Below are 26,083 nucleotides of genomic sequence, written 5' to 3' on the forward strand. Positions count from 1 at the left end.
ATTTCCTGCTTAGACTCTTCTACAGCTTATGGTTCGGACAACAAACCTGTTATAGCCTTGCAGAAGTGTTCTCTGGAGCTGTTGTCTATACTTTCAAAAGTATTTAACAAGTGCTTATCAGATTCTTGTTTTTCATCCTGCCGGAAAGCAGCATTTGTTATCCTTATTTTCAATAATTCTGGAGGACGATCTGACTTGTCTAACTACTGTCCCATTAGTTGTCTTCCTATCATAAGCAAGGTTTTGGAATCTTTAATTAATAAACACTTATTCTCTCATCTTAAATCTGATAACTTACGATCTGATCATCAATATGGAATTCAGTCTTTTTGCTCTACTGCTGATTTGTTAATGGTAATAACTGATAGGTTTTATGCATTTGATAGATGTGGAGAGGCTGAGGCTATCACTCTGGATATTTCTGGATAAGTTTGGCATGCTGGTCTTCTCCATAAGCTTTTTTTTTACAGTGTATCTGGTAACATCTTTAAAATTATTGAATCCTTCAGTAGTATAAAAGTATTCTATTCACTATTCTAACTCTAATTCACTATTCTAATAGTCCACTTGTAATGTCCAACACTAATAGACCACTATCTTTACTTCCAACAAGGCTTGCAGCCTTGTTGAAAGTGAAGATATAAAAAAAAAAAAAAAAAGATCACTGAGATTATTTTGTAAGCTGCAACAAGTTACCCTATTTTCTAGAATGTCAAGAAGAATGGGATTTTTAGATTCAAAAAATTGAAAATTGAAAGAAATGTCCTTTGCAAGTTGTTGTGCTTTATTCTTGGGAGCAGTAATAAAATAAAAAGAATAGAATATAAGAGAATTCTCTTAATGACACTTAAGATTTTCCATCTCTAACTTCTAAGTTTTGGAAAATCTTTATATCTAATCTAAATCTTTTTATCTCAGAGTCTTTGAGATAAGATTTAGTTATGTATATTTTATTAGAGTTAGTGAAAAGAATGGAAGTGTTGCATAATATCCTTTTGAATGGGCTTTAGTATTGCATTAATCCTTTTGAATTTAGTTGCATAAGTTTAATTTGTTGCATGATATTCTTTTTTTATTGACTTTTTGCAAATTGTAAATAAAAAAATTTTGTTTTCACATGAATACAAATTAAGGAGAAAAGTTAAGTAATTTGTTTTGTTGGGAAAACATATCATAATGTTAACTATTTGAGTAAAGGGTTAAAAAGAACATAGGTTTTGAGCTTTAGTGACTGCAAGGTCAGTTGTACTGAAGCCAAGCCTTTTAGTGTCTTTTAGTTTAGTTGTCACCCATAACAACAATACAGACAAACAAATAAAGAGGAAATGTTAGTTCAATTTTGTCAGAACATCAAAAAAAAGTTTAAGTAAGAGTAGGATTGATGAAGTGACAGATGATTGAGTGAATGAAAAAAATGCATATTAAAGACTATTCAAAGTATTCAAACCTAGTTTAATGGCAAATAGGTGAATTAATGTTAAATGAATACTGAAGTATATGCTCAGGCTACATATACTGAAGTATATGCTCAGACTATGCATGTGACTAGTCACATCAAAGATTAATAGCCATTAACATGGAAATTTGGAAATGAAATTTAAATTAGTCTCACAAAGAGCAAGTTGGTTTGTAAAATTTTGGAAGAATTAAAATTCAGCAAATGAGACTTACTTCAAAAACCACAAATATTTGTAAAAGAACATGTATGTTATACTTTTAATTACCTTGTAATGATTTCAATTATCAATAAAAGAATAAAACTTGTCTTGAGCGTTTTTATATAGAGGAATATAATTTTAAAGATTCATTTATCATCACATTTAACTTTGAAGGATGTTTAATTTTATAAGAATATGACTTTGATGTCCTGTTTATTATATATAAAATGACATAGTCTTCTGTTAGGAGTACAACTTTACCAACATGTGTATTTCTCTGATTTTTTTTTTTTTTTTTCACTTTTTCTATTTCGTTTTTATCTTGTTTACTTTATAAAATAAATTTTTACAACAAAATATCTTTGCTTATAAGATTAATAATTTGTTAATAATTTGTGTGTATTAGTTTGTTTATTGCATAACTTTTAAATCTTTTTAAGATATGTCGACATGCCAACTTGGCTATGGTGGAAACTTTGAGCCAGCATTTTCAATGGTTTCTGCTTCGTTTGGTAAATTGTTAGTTTGAATCAGAATCTCTGTATAAAATAGTGTTAGTATTGGCTTTTTAAGAATCTTCTTTCTAGATAATCTTACAAAAACAAGTCTGGATATAAGTCCACCATTACCAATTTGGGACAAGGTTTGTCTGTTTATCATTATATTAATTATGTTATGTTTTTATCATTTCTTCATTAAATTTTTCCTAGTTCTTGCAAGAACCTTTCTAAGCTTCTAATTATTTATGCATTTTTAAGGTTAGTTTATATAAATATATTTTAGAAAAACATTTATATAATTTCTAAATTGACACTCAATTTTTTTTAAATTTAATCCTATTAACAACAATTTGCTTATAATACTATTAACAAAGATTTTCTTGGGTGGGTATTTTGTTGTAAATAAATATTGTGCAAAAAAGATAAATTTTATGTTAAAAATGTATTAAAGGGAGCAAATAAAATTTGTTTTAAGGCCAAAAAAAAGTTGTTTTGCAAACTACTTTTAAAAATTATCCCAGTATATAATTTAAATCATTTTGAATCAATAATGAAACTAAAACCAAGCTTTTGTATTATTATTATTTTGTATATTTTGGTTACAGTATATTTTTTATATAATATATATATATATTTTATATATTATATATATCTATTGCTGTATATGCTAGTTGTTTTTTTTATTATAAGAATTTTTTTATAATTTAAAAATGTTTTTAGATACGTATACTTTTTCATGGAAAATTAAAAGCTGATGTTGCTGATCTAAACATTTTATTGAGTGCTTCTGATGATCCATATAATACAACTGAAAAATTGGAAATTGAGTGGAGTGCAGCAACATTTGAATGGACTAATGGTAAAATAATTTCAAAACAATTCAATTAATTAAAACCAAGAATATAAATATAGTATTGACTTATTGTTGTTGTCATAGTTTTTTATATTATTGTCATCATAATTAGTCTCTTCTACTCATCTCTTTTTCTCTTCTACTCGTCTTCTCTTCGTCTCTTCTACTCGTCTTCTCTTCGTCTCTTCTACTCGTCTTCTCTTCACCTCTTCTACTATCTTTTATCTTTTAAAGATGCATCTAATCTTAATTTCTTTTATTTACAGGTTTTATAGAACCTTCACAACACCCTAATTTTACCTTCATAATTTTCATAGAACCTTCACAGCATTACATCCTAATTTTACCTTCATAATTTTTATAGAACCTTCACAACATTATATACTAATTTTACCATCATAATTTTGAATTTTGCTAATTCATTTCATGTTTCTTTTTTCATATACTTGAAGTATTAAACACAGCATATATGTTGACAAAATACATTACTGTGTTTGTAAAATACATTACTAATGCTGTCTAGATAACAATAAAAATGTAAGAAATACTAGAGAGGCATGTTAATTATTTATTGTTACATTGTTATTATAAACATGTTAATGACAATTTATCTACCTTAAATATAATTGCTACAGGTATTACATTTTTTTTGTTTGTTTCAAGGTGCTTATGTGCAAATTTTTTTTTATTTTTTCATTATGTAATTCACCTCCCCAAGTTTGACAAGGTCACTACAGTGGACGAGGCTTTATTGTGGTTACAACCCTCTCTTAACTCCAAAATACAAGCTAGGCTGCTGCAAAGAGAAACAAGTTAAGCGTGGTACTACCAGGGACGCGATGGAGATCAAACTTAAAACTACTACAACTACTGCAATTGGTGGGTTTTAAAACATCAAAAATAAAATAAGATTTATTTTATGCATAGCATAAATATAAAAACTTTATCTTGTTAAAAACTGGCTGCCAATAAAAAAAATGCAAAGTTTATTTTTTAAATGTCAAATAAGCTTTTTAATAAAAAATTTTATATTTAAAAAGCTTTTTTATTTTAGTTTATATTTTCATTCATGTATAAAAAATAAAAATTTGAAGTTTACCATATAAGATGAAAAATCGGAAATTTTTTTTTTAATACACCATCTGCACATCTAATATGCTTTTCAATGTCTCCTGTGTCAACAGGGTATACAATTTTGTATCTTTTGTTACTTTTATTTCCTAATTTGATTATATTAATATTTGATAAAATTGCCCTACTTTTGATACTATGTATTTGCAAATAATGTTGTGTGACTATTATGTCTTTTAACTAAAAGCAATGTCTTGTATCTGCAAATAATATTTTATGGCTACACTTTTGTGTTTTGTTTTTGCATTCAAAAATGTCTTATGGCTACACTTTTGTGTCTTATTTTTGTATCCACAAATAATATCTTATGACTACAATCTTGTGTCTTGCTTTTGTATCCACAAATAATATCACGTGGCTACACTCTTGTGTCTTGTTTTTGCAAACAATATCTGGTGATTACAGTTGATTGTTTGACAAAGGTTGTGCAACTGTGATCTTATGTCAAATTATAAAATGTAATTATTTTTTGATTTTCTGAATTTTCTAAATTTTCATTTCAATTGTATAAATTAGACATATCTATTATGATTTATCACTAATATTCATTATTATTTTATAATCATTATTATTCACTCTAATTAATAATTATTATTTTGTAAGTGATTACAGTAAAATCTGAATTTGTTTGTCATAAGTATCATAAATGTAAGTGGTGACTTTGATATGTCTATTGTTTCTTTGATATGTCTATTGTTACTTTGATATGTTATAGGTAACATAGATATAAATGGTGACTTAGATATGTCTATTGTTACTTTGATATTTCATAGGTAACATAAATATAGATGGTGACTTTGATATGTCAACAAGAAATGCTTCTAAATATGACGATAGTAAAGTTTTACATTTTCCTGGCTTTAAATTAAAGTAATTTTTTTTTTTTTTTTAATGGTAAAAGTATTCAATACAAATCAAAATTTAAAGTTTTAAAAAAACCCTTTTTATTTATCTTTTTTTCTTTTTTTTTCTAATTAATTTTTTAAATTAAAAGTATTTGTTAATTAGAATTTTGATTTTAATTTATTATTTAGTATTCAGTTAGAATGGCTATGTGAAGGTGATGCAAATGATCATTATGTTGCTATACCAACAAATCCAATATTTGTTCAAAGTGAGGTAAAAACTTTTATTGCGTATTCAACTTTTAAATTACATTAAATACTAGTGTCACCAACTAGTAACACCAGTAACACCACTAAATGGCATCTCTATTGTGTTAAAGTTTGTATAAAAATTGTGTTTTTTAAGTGGGTGGTGCACTTATTTCAAAGTATTTTATAGAAAAAATGTTAAATATTTTATAATTTTGATAAAAGCACTTGATTATTGAATTTGAAAGGTTTTAAATGTAACTAATAAACCAAAATATAAAGCTACTGTTACTGTTCAAGTTAATTAAAATATGATATAAGTTTTTATGCTATATAATAAAAACTTATATTAAACATTAAATATATATATGGTGAAGTTTTATATTTATTTGATAAAATATCTGTGTAATAAAAAATATTAATATAATTAGATATTTATGGACTATATTAAATTAAATGGTGTATATGAAATTTTTTTAAGTAGTAGATATTAAATTAAAATATTTAGAAGCATGATTCTTATCAACTGTTTCGTTCAACAAATCTCAATATGAATGTAACTATGGATATATCGTCAGATCTTTTAGAGGTTAGTTTCACAAATTTTTTTAATGATTTGATTTTTTTGTTTTTATTTGATACTAGTAATTTGTTTTAGTAAGTTTGTTTTCTACATAAAATTTATTTTATTAGAAATTTAGGGATTATCTTTTTTTGGATATATCTGGAGCTCCAGATATTTCTTTCAGCTTTTAGTTTTTTCCGGATTTCCAAAAAGTCTTCCATAAATACAAGTAATAAATAACATATAGATTAAAAAAATAAAATTAATATTTTTTTAATATATATGTTTTTAAACTTTTAAAGTCATTACCCGTACAAAATATAAAATAATAAAAAATTGAAAAAGCCATTAGCTTAGCCATTAACAAGTTAGCTTAGCCATTAGCCATTAACAAGTTAAGACAAATATAAGGGAAAGAAATTTCGAAATTTTTTTTTGCAAAATGTTTTCTGATTTTCTAAATATAGCCTAGATAGTTTCTAGAAATCGTATATATATTTATATAATTATATTTGTATATATATATTTTTTTTTTTTTTAGGAAAGTGTAAAAGCTGACCCACCATCAGTACTTTTATATGCAAGTACATTAAGATGGTTTCAAAATTTTCAGGCTGTTGTAATTAGCCGTGTTTCTCGTCCAATTAAACGCGGTTCTTTGTTCAAAAATACAAAATTAAAAAAACCAGCTTTTGGTCGACATTTAAAGTAATTTGTATTTGTTTTGTTTAGTTTGTGCTATTTTTGTTTTTTCATTTTAATCAAAAAACAGTAACACACCTGTTTGGATATTACTATTATTATTTTGTGTCTAATTTTTGCTTTTTGTCTAAAAAAGTTTTAAAAGAAAACTTTAATTTATTTCAATTTATTTTAGACTTGTTACTGTTGATTTGAAATTTCCATGCTTGGATGTAAGGTATTGGGGATCATTTGAACAAGAGCGTGGGCTCGAAACAAAAATTTTGAAAGGGATCGTAACTATTGGTTATCAAGTAAGTTTTTTTTTATTCACTGTGTTTATATATGTTTAAGTGCAATCCTGTGAGTACTAAAATAGTAGTGAATACTAGAATCATGTACTAGGTCCCAAACTACTGATCGTTTTTTTAGAACTAAAGTCTTGCTCCTGAATCCCTAGATTTTAGTAGTTAAATGCTATATTATCTCTATTTTCACTTAAAGTTACAAAAATATATATGTTTTTTTAATTTTTTATAAAAAGTCTTAATTTTTGAAGTTTATTTGCTAACCCTTAAATTTTAATGCTATAGTACTGTGACTTGACTAAAAACAAGATAAGTTATCTTCTCTTTAAAATACAAAGATCAATATTTAGCCAGAAAAGTTTACTATTGCTTTGATAAAGAGCAGTGTGTAATGCTCAATTGATTTTGTAAATTGTGCTGAACTCTTTGTATAAGACAACCATTAGGATTTTTAACATATCCATTATTTTCAATATACTTCTCGTAGAGTGATTTTGATATAGTTGAATTCTATTTGTCTGTTTTTAAATTTAACAGATAGAGGACTCATGCATTTGAATCAATTTTTTTTTATTATTATTAATGTTATTCACTTCCCCAAGTCAAGGGAGTAAAGCCACTACAGTTCAGGAGACTAACATAAACAAAAGCTGAACAATGTTATTGAACTAAAAAGTTTTATAATAAAAAAAAGTCAATTACATTCAATCTGTCAATCACATTCAAATTACTTTAAAACTTGTTAAGAGAGCTGAACTACTTTAAAGGTTTTTGCCAAAATGTGCATAAATCTTTAAAGTAACCTCTCCCAACAAGTTTTAAAAGTATATAGTGTTTCTCAGCAAGTAACTATATTTTTTGTTGTATTGATACTATACTTAGCTGATGAAACTTTAAATGTAGAATTGAAGAAATAGAGAAATGTAGAAGAAGAAGAATGTATAATGTAATCAAATTTTAAATGCATTTCAGTATACAAAACTAAGGCCTCCATTAGATGAAAATTAAAATTCAATAAATAAATTATTAACTTATTTTTATTTTATATCGATTATTTGTATTTATGTAATTATATTGATTATTTTAATTTAACAATATTACAAATAAATTTAACGGAAATAATTATTTACATTGTTATATTTTTTATACATTGTATACCATAATTAAACTTTTAAAAACAGTTAAAAACTCATTAGAATTCATTAACTAAAAATATTTTAAAGCGAAATTAAAAAATTAATACCATTTTAAAGTTAAAAAGTCAGTACTAATATCTGGTTATCTATACTGATATGTTTTAATCTCACTATTTATTTAAAAAGTTAATAGAATTGAATTCATTTTTTATGTATTTTTCAGTTATTTTATTTTCTAACAATAAAACTGTTATAAAATAATTTTTATGAAAGGTATTTATTAGTCCCCATCCAGACACACAAGACCTTATTCGACGCTCTGTAACTAACTGGATTATTCGTGGTTTAAACAGTAGTTTTGAAAAAGTTCGTTTTTTTCTATTGCAATCTGTTGAGAGCAAGCTAAGGGCAGATGATGCTGAAGATGAATTGTTATGCATTGATGAAGAAGGTCGCCTCAAAAAGCATTATTTCTTTAGTGTGAAAAGGTTTTAAAAATATATTGTATATTGAATAAATTATTTATAATAACTTTTTCAAAATAATATTGTTGTTGTTGTTATTCTTATTATTTATTTGGTTTGTTTTAATTTTATAATATTATATTTTTATAAAATTTAGTTTCTTTTTATTCTGTAAAATACACTCAGTATTTTGTTTGTTAAAATATTATAGAGTTGATTATAAACGCCAGTCTAGTATTGTAGAAGATTCGTTTATTCACAAAATAATGTTTTACAAGCTAAAAGGGGCATGGACTGCAGTTAATCGTGAGCTTGTATTTGGGCTTTTAGAAGCGTACTCTAAAATGCAGGTATTTTTAACCATTTTTTTTACTACAGTTAATTTTTTTTTGTTCATATAAGAGATGCATGAAAATGGTGATCAACCATCATTCATTTTGTATCAAGTGTTAATCAACAATTAGTAATTCATTATTACTAATGGTTGCTTGATTGCTATAGGCTGACAATCAAGCAGGATAAGAACCTCTTATGTAGTATTTTAGCTCTTAGTTCTTTTTTTAATTTCTAGATGTTGAAGAAAGTTTTATCATCGGATGCTTTAAAAGTAACAGATAAATCTTTATTGGCTGTTCAAAGACAAAAATCTCACTCTCTTCTAGATTCTCAAAAGTCATGGTCATCTTTAACTGGGCAGTCTAGCCATGGTTTAACTCTCCTTCAAAAACTTGTCGATGAACAAGCTTCAAAGTTTATTGTGAGCTCAGAGGAGGTTTTTAGATTTTTTTAGATTTTTTTTTTATATATATATATAAAATATAGCATTTATTTTACTTTTCATTTATTATGAGTAATGAATAAAAGTATTATGAATAATGATATTTTTATTATTAAATTATATTATATTTGTTTTTTATGTTTTAACTCATTATAATACATATTCATTTTATAATTCTTTTGATCAAACAGAAACCAAAAAAATATTGAACTTTTTTAAATTGTTTAAATTTGTGCAGTTAATTATGAAAAATTAGTCAAACATGCTTGTTTTGTAAAGTTAAGTCTGATGCTTTTATGGATGTGGTCAATCTGCACCTCTTGTTTGTAAAGAGTATTCTATGATATCAAATTTAATTTATAATCTGTTTTAATTGTTTATGTTTTTATTGCTATTAGTTAAAAGAACACAAAAATATGGGTAGAGCAATTAAGATTTAAAAAATGCAAAAGAAAAATTAATGATGCTGAAAATGAGTAGTAATAAAATAAGATTTTTATGGGAAAAAATTTTTTGTTCAATGTTGACAGTTTATCATTTTGTCATGTTTTAGCCCTTGGAATTATAAAAAATTAGGTTGGCAAAAAATCTTTAAACAGGGTTTGACAAATCGAAAAACATATTTGGACTTTGATGTGTTTATCACCCTCCATGTGCTGCCACCAGTATTTTAAGAACTAAAGCTTTGTGTAAGTTAATTTATAGAATTACTTCTAAGTGCAACTCTACATGTATCATTGCAGGTGACTTGTTTGACCTACCATGACCTACCACTCATAAACTGGTCAATTCCAAAATTGACCAGTTTATGAGTGGTAGGTTCAAGACATAAACTGGTCAATTCCAAAAATAGAAACATGTTCGGCAAATGCTTTAGACCAGCTTGTATCTGATAATCCTCAACATAATAATCTCCTAGATCTAATACTAACCAATAACCTAAAAAATGTTTTTAATGTAGAAGCTATTGCCCCATTTACAAGCACTTGCGACCACTGTATAATCGTTTTTGATTGTAATTTGAAGAAATCTAAATCAATTAAAAAATCGATTAAATACAATTTTTACATAGGTGATTACAACGCCATACAATCAGTTTTACAGAAATAAATAAATATTATATTTTCAGGGAGTAAGATTTAGTCAATAAAGCTAATATTGCCCAGTTTTATTCTTTTGTAAAACAAAAACCAAATGCTGTAGTTCTAGAAAACCATCTGGTCGTAATAGTGGTTGCACCACTATTACGACCAGATGGTTTTCTTAGCACAGATGATTGTGAAAAATCACATCTTTTAAACAATTTTTTCAGTTCTGTTTTTGTTACAGATAATGGTATTACTTCTGTCTTAGATTTGCCAACACACCCAAACTCTTTAAATAATGTAATGTTTCCATACAGCTCTGTAGTTTCATCCCTACAAAATCTTCCATCAAAGTCCTTCAAATCACCTGATGGATACCCAGCAATACTTTTAAAATCAATCGCAAATGCCATTGATATTGTATATATAGACTTTGAGAAAGTCTTTGATTCTGTGACTCACTCTAAGTTACTGTTCAAACTGCACTGTTATGGTATCCAGTATGAATTGCTAAACTGGATTGCCTATTTTTTAACAAATCACTCTCAATGTGTTTGCGTTGGTAACTCGTATTCAAACAAAATTCTTGTAAACAGGGAAATACCTCAAGGGACTGTTTTTGGACCCATCTTATTTTCAGTTTTTATAAACAATGTAACTTCATGTATTGATGGTGATTGCACCATTAACTTGTTTGCTGATGACAGCAAGTTATATCAAGCAAGCAATGATGAAAATGACATACACCTCATCGATACCTAAAAAAAAAATTTCAGAATGGTCAAAAGCATTATATCAAGCAAGCAATGATGAAAATGACATACACCTCATCAATACCTAAAAAAAAAATTTCAGAATGGTCAAAAGTTTGGCTTATTACAGCAACCAAAAAATGTTTTTATCTACGCTATGGAAAGAGTTTTTTACCATTAAATCCATACTCAATGAACGTTGGTACACCTATCGAATTTATTAATTCAATTCAAGATATCGGTATAGTTTTATCTTCGGATATGAAGTTTTCTAATCACTTTTTTTTCATTGCAAGCGAGGTACATCCTCGTTCCTACTTACTTTTAAAATCCTTCATCAGTATCAATTTCAAGCTTCTGATTAAAGCCTATAAAGTTTGTTTGACCTATCATAGAATCTTGTAACTCTGTGTGGAATACCCATCTTTTAAAAGATATACGTCAGTTAATAAAGGTTCAGAAGTCCTTTATTAGAAGTGTCTGTAAAAGATGTCGTATTGCTTATAAAGATTATTCTTCAAGACTCAATATCTTCAATCTAGAATCTCTTGAATGCCATAGAATAAAATTTGATCTTGTAATGACCTTTAAAGATATACACAACCTTGTCAATCTACCTTTTTCTGAGTTTTTTACATTTGCTCCTTCTTACTATCCTACAAGATGTCATGCACAAAAACTTTATTCATGTATTAAATGTAAAAATGATACACAAAGATTTTTCTAATGTGAAAGAATTATCAAGATATGGAATTTTCTACCTGATTATATTGTTTACTTGTCCACTTTGTCTATATTCAAATCAAATTTAAAAAAGTACAATGTTCATTACCATTGCACACTATTTTAACTAGTTGTTTTTTGTTTTTTTTTGACAGTGTTACATAAGAGTAATTTTATTACCTGTATCGCCTTTTTGTATTTCTTATTTTTAAATGCAAATAAATTAGAAATAAAAAAAATTATGTCATTTAAGAATTATAGATATAATATATAAATTAACGCTAAGTTTGAGGACTTTACTTTCTTTAGCGAAATTTGCCTAAAATTTTGAAAAACAAAAGTTTTTAAGATTTACATTATTAATAATTAGTATTAATAAAAGAATTTTTTACAATAAAATTTTTTTACTTTTTTACAGACACTAAAATTAAAGGTCGACAATAATGTCAGCATTGCAAAATGCTGACCCTAACTCTAAGTACTAGTGTTTTGTAATATTAAACTGATAATATCAATTGTAGAAAGAATTTTTTTTTGCATGAAAAAAATTTATTTTTTAACAAGTAATGGAAAATTTTGCTTTTAGGGTGACAATGTTGAGTATGAGCTGGAACACACTATTGATTCAAGTAGAACTGAAGATGACATTATTTTAAAAAATTTGCAAAGTAAGTTATATGTATTATATGTATATGTGTGTGTGTGTGTGTGTACATATATATATATATATATATATATATATATATATATATATATATATATATATATATATATATATATATATATATTTATTCCACACACACACCACACACATATACATATCTTACAAAATATACATATACATATCCCTACAAATACATATCCCTACGATATATACATATACATATCCCTACAAAATCTTCCATCAAAGTACTTCAAATCACCTGATGGATACCCAGCAATACTTCTAAAATCAATCGCAAATGCCATTGATATTGTATATATAGACTTAGAGAAAATTTTTGGTTCTGTGACTCACTCTAAGTTACTGTTCAAACTGCACTGTTATGGTATCCAGTATGAATTGCTAAACTGGATTACCCATTTTTTAACAAATCACTCTCAATGTTTCTGCGTTGGTAACTCATATTCAAACAAAATTCTTGTAAACAGGGAAATACCTCAAGGGACTGTTTTGGGACCCATCTTATTTTTAGTTTTTATAAACAATGTAACTTCATGTATTGCTGGTGATTGCACCATTAACTTGTTTGCTGATGACAGCAAGTTATATCAAGCAAGCAATGATGAAAATGACATACACCTCATCAATACCTAAAAAAAAATTTCAGTATGGTCAAATGTTTGACCATACTGAAAAAAACTGCCAACCTTAAAGTGTTTGAGGTCAGTAATTTTTTGCCAACCTCTTAAAGATTAAGGTCGGCAATAATTGCCAACCGATAATTGCCTACCTACAATTCCGAGGGTTGTACGTACATGTTCTTAAAGAACAGAGCAATAATAAATTTATGAAAACACTTATCTAATTTTTTCTTCGACAGGCTGTTATTTTTTCTGTAGATTCATCAGGAAACCTTTCTGATGAATCTACAGAAGGAGAAACAGCCTGTCAAAGAAAAAGATAAAAATATATATTTATATAATTTAGTATATAAACATTTTTTATATAAAATGTGTTTATACTAATGAAAGTGTTTTCATCACTTTTAATATGTCTTGCAATTACAATTTTTCATGGTGCTCCATGTATCATAGTGCCCCACTATCTTCTATATAGATATGCATTTGCCGACGTTTTTTGCCTGACTACATACATATGGTTTTTTTAAAACAAGAAGAATTCATATATAAAAATGTGTGTATACATATATATACATATATATATATATATATATATATATATATATATATATATATATATATATATATATATATATATATATATATATATACATATATATATATATATATATATATATATATATATATATATATATATATATATATATTTATATATATATATATATATATTATATTATATTGATGCTGCTTTAAATGTTTGTAAATAAATGTTATTTGTTTTTACAGTTTGTTTTTTGTTTTGGTATTTTATTTTAACCATTTTACTATTCCTTGGTATAGTTTATATATTTCTTGGTATAGTTTATATATTTCTTGGTATAGTTGAACTCATTAACTCTCAAGTTCTTCTTCATGGTACTGAAACAAAAGGTTCAATTGTGGTAACATCAGGAAATGCTTCAATTTTTAAGCGGCTTCATAAACCTGTATTTGCTGATGTTATCAATAAGCTAAATAAAGTGACTTGGTGTGGGAAATTCCGAAATTTACAAGTATGTATAACAGTTTGTGGTTGAGTTGCATAAATTATTGTTTATCGTGCTGTTACTTACTATTGTATTGCATAAAGAGTTATTGTTCATCTTGTTATTTAGAGTTATTGTTTATTTGGACTTTATTTTGTTGTATAGAGAGCAACAAAATAAAACTAAAACTGTTTTAAGTTATAATCATCATCTTCACAAATTATAATAATCATCAATTATTTATATGAACAATCAAAATATTTTTTTTAAAACTGCAAAATTTTTAATTGTGCATTTTTAAATTGTTTTTTTTTTTTTCCAGTACTTTTCTACAGTGGAAAATTTTAAGGACATAACAGTTGATAACATCCCTTGGTTGACAAGTGATATAATAGCAGGTGACAATAGTAGTGAAAATAATGATTTGCCAAACATAAATGCATTTACAAAAGCAAGTGATGCAGTTGGAGCATTTGTAGAAGTGCAAGTGCAAGGTGTTGTTCATCAATTGCAAAGAGTTATTTCAAGGTGCAGTTGTGAGTTTATGTATGTTAATTTGGATGATGAAATAGATCCACTTGCTGAAGAATATGTACCTTCTGTTCCATCAGTGAGTGTATTTTACTAAGAAGAAGAGTGTTTTTCACAATCTTCTCTGCATTTATGTCAATATGTAAATAAAAAATGACTGTTATTACTAAAAGTTTATGCATTTTTTAGGAAAGCGCAGAATATAAATCGAATGATCTATCTATGGCTAGTTCATTAACTCTTAAACATGGAAAGCTAGAAATGTCAACCAATTCAGTTAGTTTATTATCTACATTAATTATTACATTTGTAATTAATTTAAAATGTTTATATTTTATGTTTATAAATATTTTATAGTTGTTTTATGTTTATAACTAAACAGATATATAATATATATATATATACAAATATATATATATATACAAATATATATATATATATATACAAATATATATATATATATACAAATATATATATATATATATATACAAATATATATATATATGCAAATATATATATTATATATATATATATATATACAACCCTCGAAATTAGGAAAAATGGGGTCAGCAATAATTTGCCTACCTCAATCTTATTGAGGTCGGCATCAGGTCGGCAAAAATTATTTGCCGACCTGATGCCGTTAGGTCAGCATTGCCAAATGCCGACCCTAATTCCAAGGGTTATATATATATATATATATATATATATATATATATATATATATATATATATATATATATATATATATATATATATTTATATATATATAGTTTATTTCTGATAAGTTGAACACAGGTTATCTCAAACTATTTCATTTGGTCCCTTGAAATCTAACTGTTTACTATTAAAATTCTCTGGTTAAGTCGAACCGCGGATGACTTTGTTTAGTCAAACTATTTTTTCTTCCCCTTTTAGCAAATTTCTTTGGTTCAAACTTTTTGTATGGGAAATTAATAAATCAAATAAAATTTATTCAAATATATATATTAGAATTCGTTCCATGTAAAACATAAAAAGCAACATCCAAAATCATTTTTATATTTTTTTGTTGTATATTGATCTGAATAGATTGTTATTAGATGTAAAGTAATGCTATAATAAAGTGTTACAAAATAAATCATAATAAAATAATGTTATGAAAACAATTATCTTTTAAATTTAGTAAATTTAGTAAATTTTTTAATAGAAGATTGCTAGCTTTTAGATGCAATTTTATTACCAAATAATAAGAAAGTCATTGTGTTGTTAAACTTTTTTCAATGTTAATTTTCAAGTGTACAGTGTTAATAAATTATGTAAGTACTTTCACTGAAACAGTTTTCACTTTTTTGTTAGTATAATGATGTATAATTAATTTTTTTACTTTATATTTATATACTATTATATAATTAATTTTTATACTTTAGTCCTGAATGAAGAAAAATTGCCTTAACTTGAACTCAATCTCATATCAGTCATATCATTTAATTTATAGCAATACAAAGATAAAACAGTTTCTATAAATATGCAAGTTTCTTTTAGGAATTTATTTTAAAAAGAAACCTATTTGAACAAGAGAATTTTTTTCTTTTAAAATATTCTTGAATTTGAAATTTGAAATTTGAAAAAATTTTAAAACTATTCATTAAAATTTAGCGATTTTCTAATGATTGCTTACAATAATTATAAATTTAATTGAATGAAAACTTCAGTGAAGTTTGTAATACTCAGGGGCAAAGCATGGGTTGTTCCTGAAAATTTAACATAGATCTAATGACATGAACAATATCAGATTTAGAAGGTATTGTTACAGTCTTCTTTGTCTGAAAATGCAGTTAATATATTTTTGAAGCCCCTGCAGGTTGTTATTTTAGTGTGATATTTTGTGTTCAGCTAAATCCACTTAAATTGATTTTTAAAATGTCCAATTTTTTAGTCTCAATCATTAGTATATTTCGTACTTTACTATTTCTTGTATTTTTTTTATTTCTTGTACCTTTTTTTTAGTTTCAACTAGTAGTACATTCTGTACATTTTTGTTTCTTTTTTCAGTCTCAATATAGCGTGATAAGTGATGTAGTTCAAAATTTAATCTTGTATACTGATCCTAAAAAAAAAAAAGAAGTTGAAAAGCTGGAGAAAATGAAATTTAAATTACATTTGACTGCTGGTAAAGATCTGAAATTACATGTAACACAGCTGCAAACAAGAGTAAGGTATAATCTTTTATTTAACTATTTCATTTTTTTAATATTATTACTACAAACTCTAGACTTTGCTTAAATGAAATTCTTTAATGTTGGTTGTTAGAAGTTTTACCAAATTTAAACAGTACAGAAAATATGATTATGTTTTAAGTTTTATTTTAGCAACAAGTTAAAAGTTTATTCAAATTAGAAATTAAAAAAAATAATGATGATATACTGATACTGAAAATAAAATTGACATTAACATCGTTGAAAGATTTGAATTGGCTTTTTTTTGTATTTGGGTTTGACAAGAAAATTTGTGTTTCTGAAAAATGTTATTTTTAAAGATGTTAAAGATCTCATTAATTAACTTTATAAATTTAAATTAATTATAAAATTCAAAGTTTATTTTATTAGCTACAAAAATTTTAAGTTTGCTTGTTTTAAATTTTAATTGATTGTTTGTTATTGATTTGAAATTAGCGATGTGCCAAAACCAGATTTGGCTAAATAATGGATATTTTTACTAATTAATTAATTAAATAATTAATATATTTACTACTTTATCTAAGCCATCTTTTTATTTTTTTGTCTTCTTGGATTACCGTTCATTATTTATTTTTTCATGTAAACTATTTATTTACAAAGTTAGCATCTGCTAAAGTTGCCTCTCTTTACTTTGCTATTTTCTTACTCCTGATTTGGCACTCAACCTCTATAAATCTTTAATTTGTTCTTCTATTAAGGCCCTTTCATTTTTATACAAGATTAAAAATAGTAGTGTAAATGTTGTCAGATCTAGCTGCCAAGCTTGAACCTCTGTCTCATTGTTGGAAGCGTTCTCTCTTTTTTCTACAAATACTACCATGGCTGATGCTCAAGTAAGCTATCATTACTTGTTCCATTAATCAAAACTCAAACTATCTCATAACTTATTATTCAACTAACTTTCTTCCTTTTACTGTTCCTTAATACTCAAAAAATGTGTATTTGTCTTGTTTTTTTTCCAGTGACAGTGCTTTAAAATTCTCTCCCATCTTTGTGTTTTCCTTACATGTACAATTTACAGTTATTTTAGTCTTCTGTCAACCGTTTCCTTTTTAACCACTTTCTTGTTCTTGAACACTCTTCTTTTCTTTATGTTAACACAAAAAGTGGTTTACAGCTTTGTTACCTATCATCTAAATAACTTATTTTTATAGCAATATAAACTTATTTAATTAACTGCTTAAAAAATTGTTAGCCACCATGATGCTTCATTTAAAAAATAATTATGTAGTTTTAAATTTTTTAAAGAATTAGAAAAAAAATTTTTAGTTCTTCTTGTATCCACTGTCAATCACCATGATGTTTTTTTACTTAATTGTAGCTTAATCATAGCTTATTGCATGTGTTGTAAATAAGTTATGATAAATAGATTTAATTTAAAACAGTTATAGTTTATATATTTACACACACACACACACGCACGCGCACACACATACAGACACACACACACACATACAGACATACACGCTTTAATAATTGTTTAATAACTATAATATTTTTAATACTGAAATTTTAATAATGAAATTTGTTGTAAATGTGTTTGGTTTGAACAGGCGTACACAAATGATGCTGCGTATGTATGAAAGAAAACTTTTTGAATTCAAAAAACAAGAAGATGATGTTATGTCTAAAAAGTATGTTTCATTTTTTTTTTAATTAGAGTTAACATAAATTACAGAAGGAATTCTAAAAGAAAAAATATTAGATTTTAATTCTTAAAGTCTTTAATTTTTTTATTTAGAGTTTTTTTTTTATTATTTTTAATTTTTTTTTATTTAAAAAAGAACTGATAGAAGTTTGAGTTCAAAGTCGGAAATTATAGAAAAATTCAATAGGAATTTTAAAAGTTGTTTATACTAACTGCTTTAAGTTTATATGGGAAGGGGGAAGAGATTAATATTTAATGATTTGTTAACTTCTCTAATTAAATTTTAGTGTGGAAAGTTCAAAAGAGTTCAGCGATGCTTTGCGTGATCTTCAAGACCAAATAAAGGATACTAAAGATCAACTCTTTGATGATGTTGAGGAACTTAAAATACTTATCAAGTATTTCTATTTACTTTAGAATACATGGCGTTGAATACTGTTGAAATATATGACATTAACTCTTTGTGTTTAAAGAAGACAAAATTAAGTACACTTTATGTCAAAAGCATTAAATTTATTGTTTTTTAAAATAGCCAAATTTACTATTTTATAAGAAGCACAAATTAATAGGCTGGAATGTTTTTAAAAACATTAAGAATGTTTTTATTTAAAAAAAAAAAAAGTGCTCTGAATGTTTTTATTTTTTTATTGAAAATAATAAATTTAATTGACCTTTTGCCAGATAACGACCCCATTATAACTGTGCATTGTATTTTGGGATTGCCTGGGAGCAAACAAGCTTATTAAATGTATTGGGGAATCCAACTATTGCATTAGCCCAGATTATTATTCTTATTTATTTGTTTGAATATGTTTTTACTTCAATAGATTTGTCAAAGTGGAAAGTAGGCAACTTAAAAACGTATTTATTATCAAGAGGTGTCCCGCTTGGTTCAGGGAGTGCAGGAAAACCACTTTTGATAGAAAAAGTTATTATAGCAGAAGCTTTAAACCTACCATTGTTACCTACCAGTGATAACCATATCAATGAAATAAATAACAGTTGAAGAAGGAAGTCAGTTGTTGATGATATTCTACATCTTCCATTTCCTGAAGATTTAAAAAGTAACTGGCAAAGTCAAAATCTTCCTAATGCAACTTTAGTAGTTATTAAAGAATAAATAAGATTAATAATAATAACATTAATAATTATTAATAAGAGTGCAATAAAGGCATTTACAGAAAGAAAAAACTTTCAATTTTCCAGGCATGTTAAAGATGTTATCTTTAATAACATTGTTGACAATATTCAATATTTTACTGAAGTTATTATATTGGAATGAAGTCAGGTTAGGCCATAATAAAATATGTACTAGCAAATAACAACTATGGGATGTACGTGTTTAAAAGCATCAAAAAATTCATGAACCATGTGATATTAATTCAGTTATTATTAGGCCACCACATCCTGAAAATGATGATGTTAAACCTGGTCCAAGCAGAAATTTGTATGGACCTCGTTTACGACATTTATGTTGCATATTCAGCTGAGGACTGGGAGAATATTACTAAAGCTACCAACGGTAATGCAAGTGTTTTGCAGTTTAAAAGAGCAAGTTTTTATACAATAGATATTGATTTTACAATTGCTACAGAATATCCTAAAATAATTGATGAAATAGTTTGTATAGCCGATATGAATTTGTTTCACTATAAGTTAAGAACCTATCGAACAAACTCTTGTATAAATAAAATTTGCAATATAACAACAGACCAATCAAATTCTGTTAATTGGTTTAATAATTTGGTTTGTTAGAATGCAAGTGTCCTTTTTCAGCAAGAGATATTACCGTTTCAGAATACCTTTCAATGCCTTCTTGTTTTATAGTAAAAAGTAATGAAAGTTTTACAATCAAACTTAATCACCAATATAACACCCAAGCTCAGCACCAAATATTTGTTACAGGTGTCAATAATTGTGACTTTAAAATTTATTTACCCAAAGAATCTTGCACGTTTCGTATTGCTAAGGATTCGAATTTCTTTTTAAAGTCCCTACTAAAATTAGTTAGATATTTTAACATTGTTATACTTCCATATTTATTTGACATAGATTTTGTGAGAACCAATTACACCTGCAGTAAAGTCATCCAAAACCACAAGTTTCACAAGTCGAAAAGGTAGAAAAGCAAAATAAAGCATTAGAATTAAAACCAGATAATTACCAAATGCTACCTAAAGACTCGCCACCACCATGTAAGAGAAAACTATAGAAAATCAATATATATGCATAATCAAATAAAAAAAAATCAAACATGAATGTATATATATATATATATATATATATATATATATATATATATATATATATATATATATATATATATATATATATTCATGTTTGATTAAAATAAATAAATGTTAAATGAAAAAAAAAAAAAAAAGAATAGAATTAGAAATAAAAATAAAAAATCTATAATATAAATATAAAGTAAAATAAATAAAATAGAAAATTATTTATATTTATATATATATATATATATATATATATATATATATATATATATATATATATATATATATATATATATATTTATATACCTAATTGTGTTCTATATATAAAAAAAAACAATGACTTTCAAAAATTTTAGAATAAGAAATATTTTTAGAGGTCATCATTTTATTAAAATCTTTTATTAATTTTATTAATCATCATTTTATTAAAAGAAATTCACATTAGATTTTACTGCAATAAATATGACATTTTTAAAATAATAATGAAAAAGGTGCATTTTTTGTAGTTTTATATATACATAGCAGTGAAATATAAAATGTTTTTTTTTTTTAATTATTATTTTTGAAATTTTTTAAAAATTTTGCTTAATTTGAGACCCAACACGACCTACTTTTAAAAAACTATATATTTTATAAATATTAGGGACTGGTCAAATATTCAAGAGTGTCAGGGGACCTCTTAAAATATTTCTTATTCTAAAATTTTTGAAAGTCATTGTTTTTATGATATATAGAACACAATTAGGTGTCAGACAAAATCAATTTTTTAAATCGTTATTTTGTGATGCACCCTAATATATATATATATATATATATATATATATATATATATATATATATATATATATATATATATATATATATATTAAAATAAATATAATAAAATGAAAAAGAAATAAAAACAAAATAATTGAAAAAAAAAAAATTGAAAATAAATAACTAAATATAAACAAAAGTTATATATTTTCATGTATGATTTTCTTTAAAATGTGGAAACTTGTAAGTTAGATACTTTGGCAAATAAGCAAAAATAATAAAAAGTAATGTTTGTTAAAAAATATTTATAAAAAGTAATTAAATTGTAAATTGTAATGATGTCAGATGCTAAATTTAGCATTTGACATCAGCATTTGACATCAAATTTAGCATTTAAAACTAGCATTTGACATCAAATTCAGCATTTGACATCTGATCTTGTTGCAAAAGATCAGATGTTGAATGCCAAACTGCACAATGATCATTCTTACCCATTATGAAAAAGTATTGCAAGTAAAAAAATAATAGCTGTTGAATACAGTGAAATTTAGCACCCTTTAATTGTTAATTATGCGAAAACTACTTAATAGGTTTTTGTAATTTTTTGACACAATGAAGATAATTGAATTATTTATTTCAATAGTTTTTTTTACATGTTTTATCAGATGCTAACATAAAAACCAAATATCTTGGCAAGTACTTGACATTATTTGCTGGATCTTGCTTTAAATTACTTTTTTTGAGGCAACTATTCATTTTTTCTTAGAATCTTTTTTATTTGTAGCTAATTTCTTGCTTTTCAATAAAATTCCATTTATAATTGACTAATAACTTTCAATAACTCACTGCTCAGGACAATTTGAAGGATTTGCTTCCTTAGGTACAAATTCAACGACATTTTGTTCATACCATTCTAGAGACTTTTTGGAGTAGTGAGTTGTAGCCAAATCAGGACAAAGTATTGTGGGCATTTCATACTTTTTAATAAATGGCAAATAGCGTTTCTTTAAGCATTCTTTTATATATAAATCTGTGTTCATTGTTTTACGAGCAATGTGTGTTGTATTTTTTAAACCACAGGAGCAGATTGCTTCCCATATAAGGAACTTAGGAGTAAAGTTTTCAGTTTGAATGTACTTGAATTTTTTGGCAACATATCTACCTTTCGACTCATAAAAATATTGCTACCCTGGCAATTGTGAAAATTCTTTTTTGCAATAGGTTTCACCTTCTTCAATTATGCACAAGTTTTCTCGGTTTAAAAGTTTATATAGCTTTTTTGATCGACAAATTGCTTTAATTTTTTCATCAATGGATCGCTTTGGAGTTTTCTTTTTTATGATATGCTTTATGTTCTTGGGATCTAAGTACTTTTCATATCAAAGCTTGACTGCAATTAAATTTTCTTGCGAGGTCTCTCTGCCACTGACACGGATTTGCCTTTATGGAGCAAATGATTGATTTTGCTTTATATTTATCTTTAAATCCTTTCTTTTTTCCATTTCCAGTTCTCTTTCAATAGATTGAGTCTGTTTATATCGCTGCAAAATAAATCCAACTGATGATTGAAAATACCGGTCAATTTTGAAATTTCAACTTGTGACAATAAAGGATTTTGAAGAAAAATTTCTAAAACGTTTTTTTCAATTTAATATTTGTTTCCTCATTTTAATCTGACAGCAATAATAACCAATATTTATTACCATTACAACAACACATTCCGTGTGCAAAAATAATCAAAAATTTGTCAAATAGTTTTTGAGTAATTAACGATTAAAAGGTACTGAATTTCATCGTGTTCAACCGATAGCTGTAAATCAAATAGATAATAATGGTCAACTTTAAAAAAAAAAAAAAAATCAGGTAATAGCTGGATATTTGTGAGTTCAACTTTTGTTTGCTCCTAGGAGATCCCAAAATACAATATGTAGTTAAAATGACATTGTTATCTGGCAAAGGTCTATTAGTCTCAGTCTTTATTAAATTAATGTGCATTGACATAATCTGTACTTAATTTTGTCTTGCTAGATGTCATAGAGTAGTTAAGTGTCATTTTTTACCACAAACAGTAACTTTAGAATGTCAAACTTAAAGAAAATATATATATATATATATATATATATATATATATATATATATATATATATATATATATATATATAAATTAGTAAAAAACACTTATCTTACTTTTATCTTCTACTTTAAGTTTCACCATTGCTGGATCATCAGGAAGAGTTACTAAATCTCAAAAAAAATTCAATTTATAGAAAAAAATATTTTACAAGAAGTTATAAATTATTATAAAAAAAATTATTATAAAAAATTTATTTTTTTTTATAATTAATTTTTTTTATAATAAATTATAACCTCCTGTAAAATATTTTTTTCTATAAATTGAATTTTTTTTTTTGGGATTTAGTAACTCTTCCTGATGATCCAGCAATGGTGAAACTTAAAGTAGAAGATAAAAGTTAGATAAGTGTTTTTTACTAATTTATTATTGCTCTGTTCTTTAAGAACATCGAGCACTCTATTTGTAAAATACACTAACATAATTTACATATATATATATATATATATATATATATATATATATATATATATATATATATATATATATATATATATATATATATATATATATATATATATATATATACCACTGCATAATTTATGAATACACAAAATCAATGTTTTTTCTTTACCTTATACCTCCTATCATTTAATGAAGATAGATGGTTACTTTTGTGTCCTGTTTTGTTTTAGATATACTTTAACAATAAATTTACTGTTGACTATGATTTGTGTATAAGCTTTTTCTTCTTAAAATGAATCTGTGTTTATTCTGAACACCTGTTTGGTTTTCTTTGTTTTTTTTAATTATCCTCCTTTATATAAAATGTTTTTCAATAAAAACGTTTCATATTTCTTTGTGGGCTTTCATTGCTCAGTCTAGTTCAAGCACCACAGATTACCTACATCAAATATTAAAAAAATTTTAAATTGAATTTTTCTAAAAATTTTTATTTTTTATTTTTCTGAACAAGATGTGTTCAGAAAAATAAAAAATTGTGTCACGATGTTGCATATGTTCATTTGATTTAATGTCTGTTTTAAACAGAAGACACTATTATTAGGCATATTTTAGATGTGGGCATACATCAATTGTATCAAGGTTTTTTCAGATATTTTTTCCTCTGCTATTAGTGTGTTCTGATAAGCATTTTCCATTTTAGAATTCTTGATACTTGTATGTGTAAGGTTATCAGAAAGTTGAACACTAAAGTATTTTTCCAATGTTGCTTTTTGCTGAATTCTTTTGATTATTTTGAATATTTGACTGTTTGAGTCATTTTTATCAATAAAATATGTCTCAGTCCTAAGTGCAGTTAATGTGTCAACTGCACTAAGGACTTTTGTGGCTTTTAAATATATTTGCAAAACACATCTCTTTTAGTTTTTCAAATATTTTTGCTGTTCATGTGCTCTGGCAAATCATTAATATAGACTATAAATAGTGTTGGACCAAGTACTGCGTCTTACAGAATCTCACTTATAACCTGTTTTGTTTGGATGCAATATTTACAAGGAGGACACATTGTGTTCTGTTAGGAAGACAATGTGTTCTCTTTGGGAACACAAAGAATAGCATTAATTCAACTTAAAACATTGCCTTTAATCTCATACGATTCAATCCTTTTTATAAACCTTTTTGTTAGGAATTTTTAGGAATATAAACTGGAAGCTTAGGTAATGCAGTTTTTTTTAAAACCCATAATTACAGGTTTTTAATGCAAAATTTTTGCGGATAAATATGCCTTAATGGTTTGACAAAAAATATTTTTTTAATTTCATGTAACCTTGTCTTTAACCAGTTTTTTCCATTATCTTAGGTGCTACAAAAGTGATGGAAATGGATTCAATAAATACGGCTAAATATGGGTAGAATTCAATAAATACGGCTGCGTATAAACTTTTTTTTAAATATCTATTTTTTAATAATATATAATTATTTTGATATTTCGCTGATCTATCGTGATCAGCGTCATCAGGTATAATAAATAATATAGTTACAAAGAAATCGTTATAGTAAAAACAAACGGTTAAAAAGATAACACTAAAAAGCCAAAATATAATATAAAAAATTTTCTCCAATAACTGACGTCAGCAGATTTTATTAGAAAATGGCCCCCAGGTTTCAGTTGTCACGTTATCACCGTCATCCCGATTGAGAACCACATCACCATTTCTCAACTCCTGTTGAACCCTAGCTTTGCTTATTTTGAGTGACTCTCTGGTTTTCCGAGTTCGATATTCTGGGGCTACAGATAATGTTTTGGGGTGCAACCAATCAAACTTACCATGGCATGTTTTGGAATGTTCAGTTGCACCCGAACTGGACCATTTTTCTTTTAAGCTGTTTTTCTGGTGTTCAATACATCTCGATATCACCTTCTTTTCAGTTTCACCAATGTATATCGAACCGCATGAACATTTAAGCTGGTATACGCCAGGGTTTGTGTTTAGTGGTAGTTTAGTTTTATTGTTGCAAAAAATATTTTTTAAATTGGGAGTTGATGTGAAAATTACCTTTATGTTTTGTTTTTGAAATTCTTTACGAAGTTTTGGACCAACAA

The 26,083-nt window shown here is 25.8% G+C and overlaps 1 protein-coding gene across 1 annotated transcript in view; it reads left to right on the forward strand.

Moving 5' to 3' along the window:
- Window positions 1–26,083, forward strand: part of LOC100201172 (bridge-like lipid transfer protein family member 2) — a 102,119-nt gene that overhangs the window by 62,436 nt on the left and 13,600 nt on the right. Inside the window, exons 36-53 of the mRNA XM_065808067.1 lie at window positions 2,099–2,170; window positions 2,246–2,301; window positions 2,879–3,017; window positions 4,916–5,012; window positions 5,177–5,261; window positions 5,745–5,825; window positions 6,343–6,509; window positions 6,679–6,796; window positions 8,200–8,414; window positions 8,602–8,740; window positions 8,962–9,162; window positions 12,315–12,396; window positions 13,916–14,085; window positions 14,381–14,668; window positions 14,779–14,865; window positions 16,624–16,787; window positions 18,362–18,442; window positions 18,744–18,854. Of these exons, the coding sequence (XP_065664139.1) occupies window positions 2,099–2,170; window positions 2,246–2,301; window positions 2,879–3,017; window positions 4,916–5,012; window positions 5,177–5,261; window positions 5,745–5,825; window positions 6,343–6,509; window positions 6,679–6,796; window positions 8,200–8,414; window positions 8,602–8,740; window positions 8,962–9,162; window positions 12,315–12,396; window positions 13,916–14,085; window positions 14,381–14,668; window positions 14,779–14,865; window positions 16,624–16,787; window positions 18,362–18,442; window positions 18,744–18,854 (2,353 nt within the window). The remainder of the gene's footprint in view (window positions 1–2,098; window positions 2,171–2,245; window positions 2,302–2,878; window positions 3,018–4,915; window positions 5,013–5,176; window positions 5,262–5,744; window positions 5,826–6,342; window positions 6,510–6,678; window positions 6,797–8,199; window positions 8,415–8,601; window positions 8,741–8,961; window positions 9,163–12,314; window positions 12,397–13,915; window positions 14,086–14,380; window positions 14,669–14,778; window positions 14,866–16,623; window positions 16,788–18,361; window positions 18,443–18,743; window positions 18,855–26,083) is intronic.

The sequence above is a fragment of the Hydra vulgaris genome, chromosome 10 (assembly GCF_038396675.1).
Source record: "Hydra vulgaris chromosome 10, alternate assembly HydraT2T_AEP".
Taxonomy (NCBI): domain Eukaryota; kingdom Metazoa; phylum Cnidaria; class Hydrozoa; order Anthoathecata; family Hydridae; genus Hydra; species Hydra vulgaris.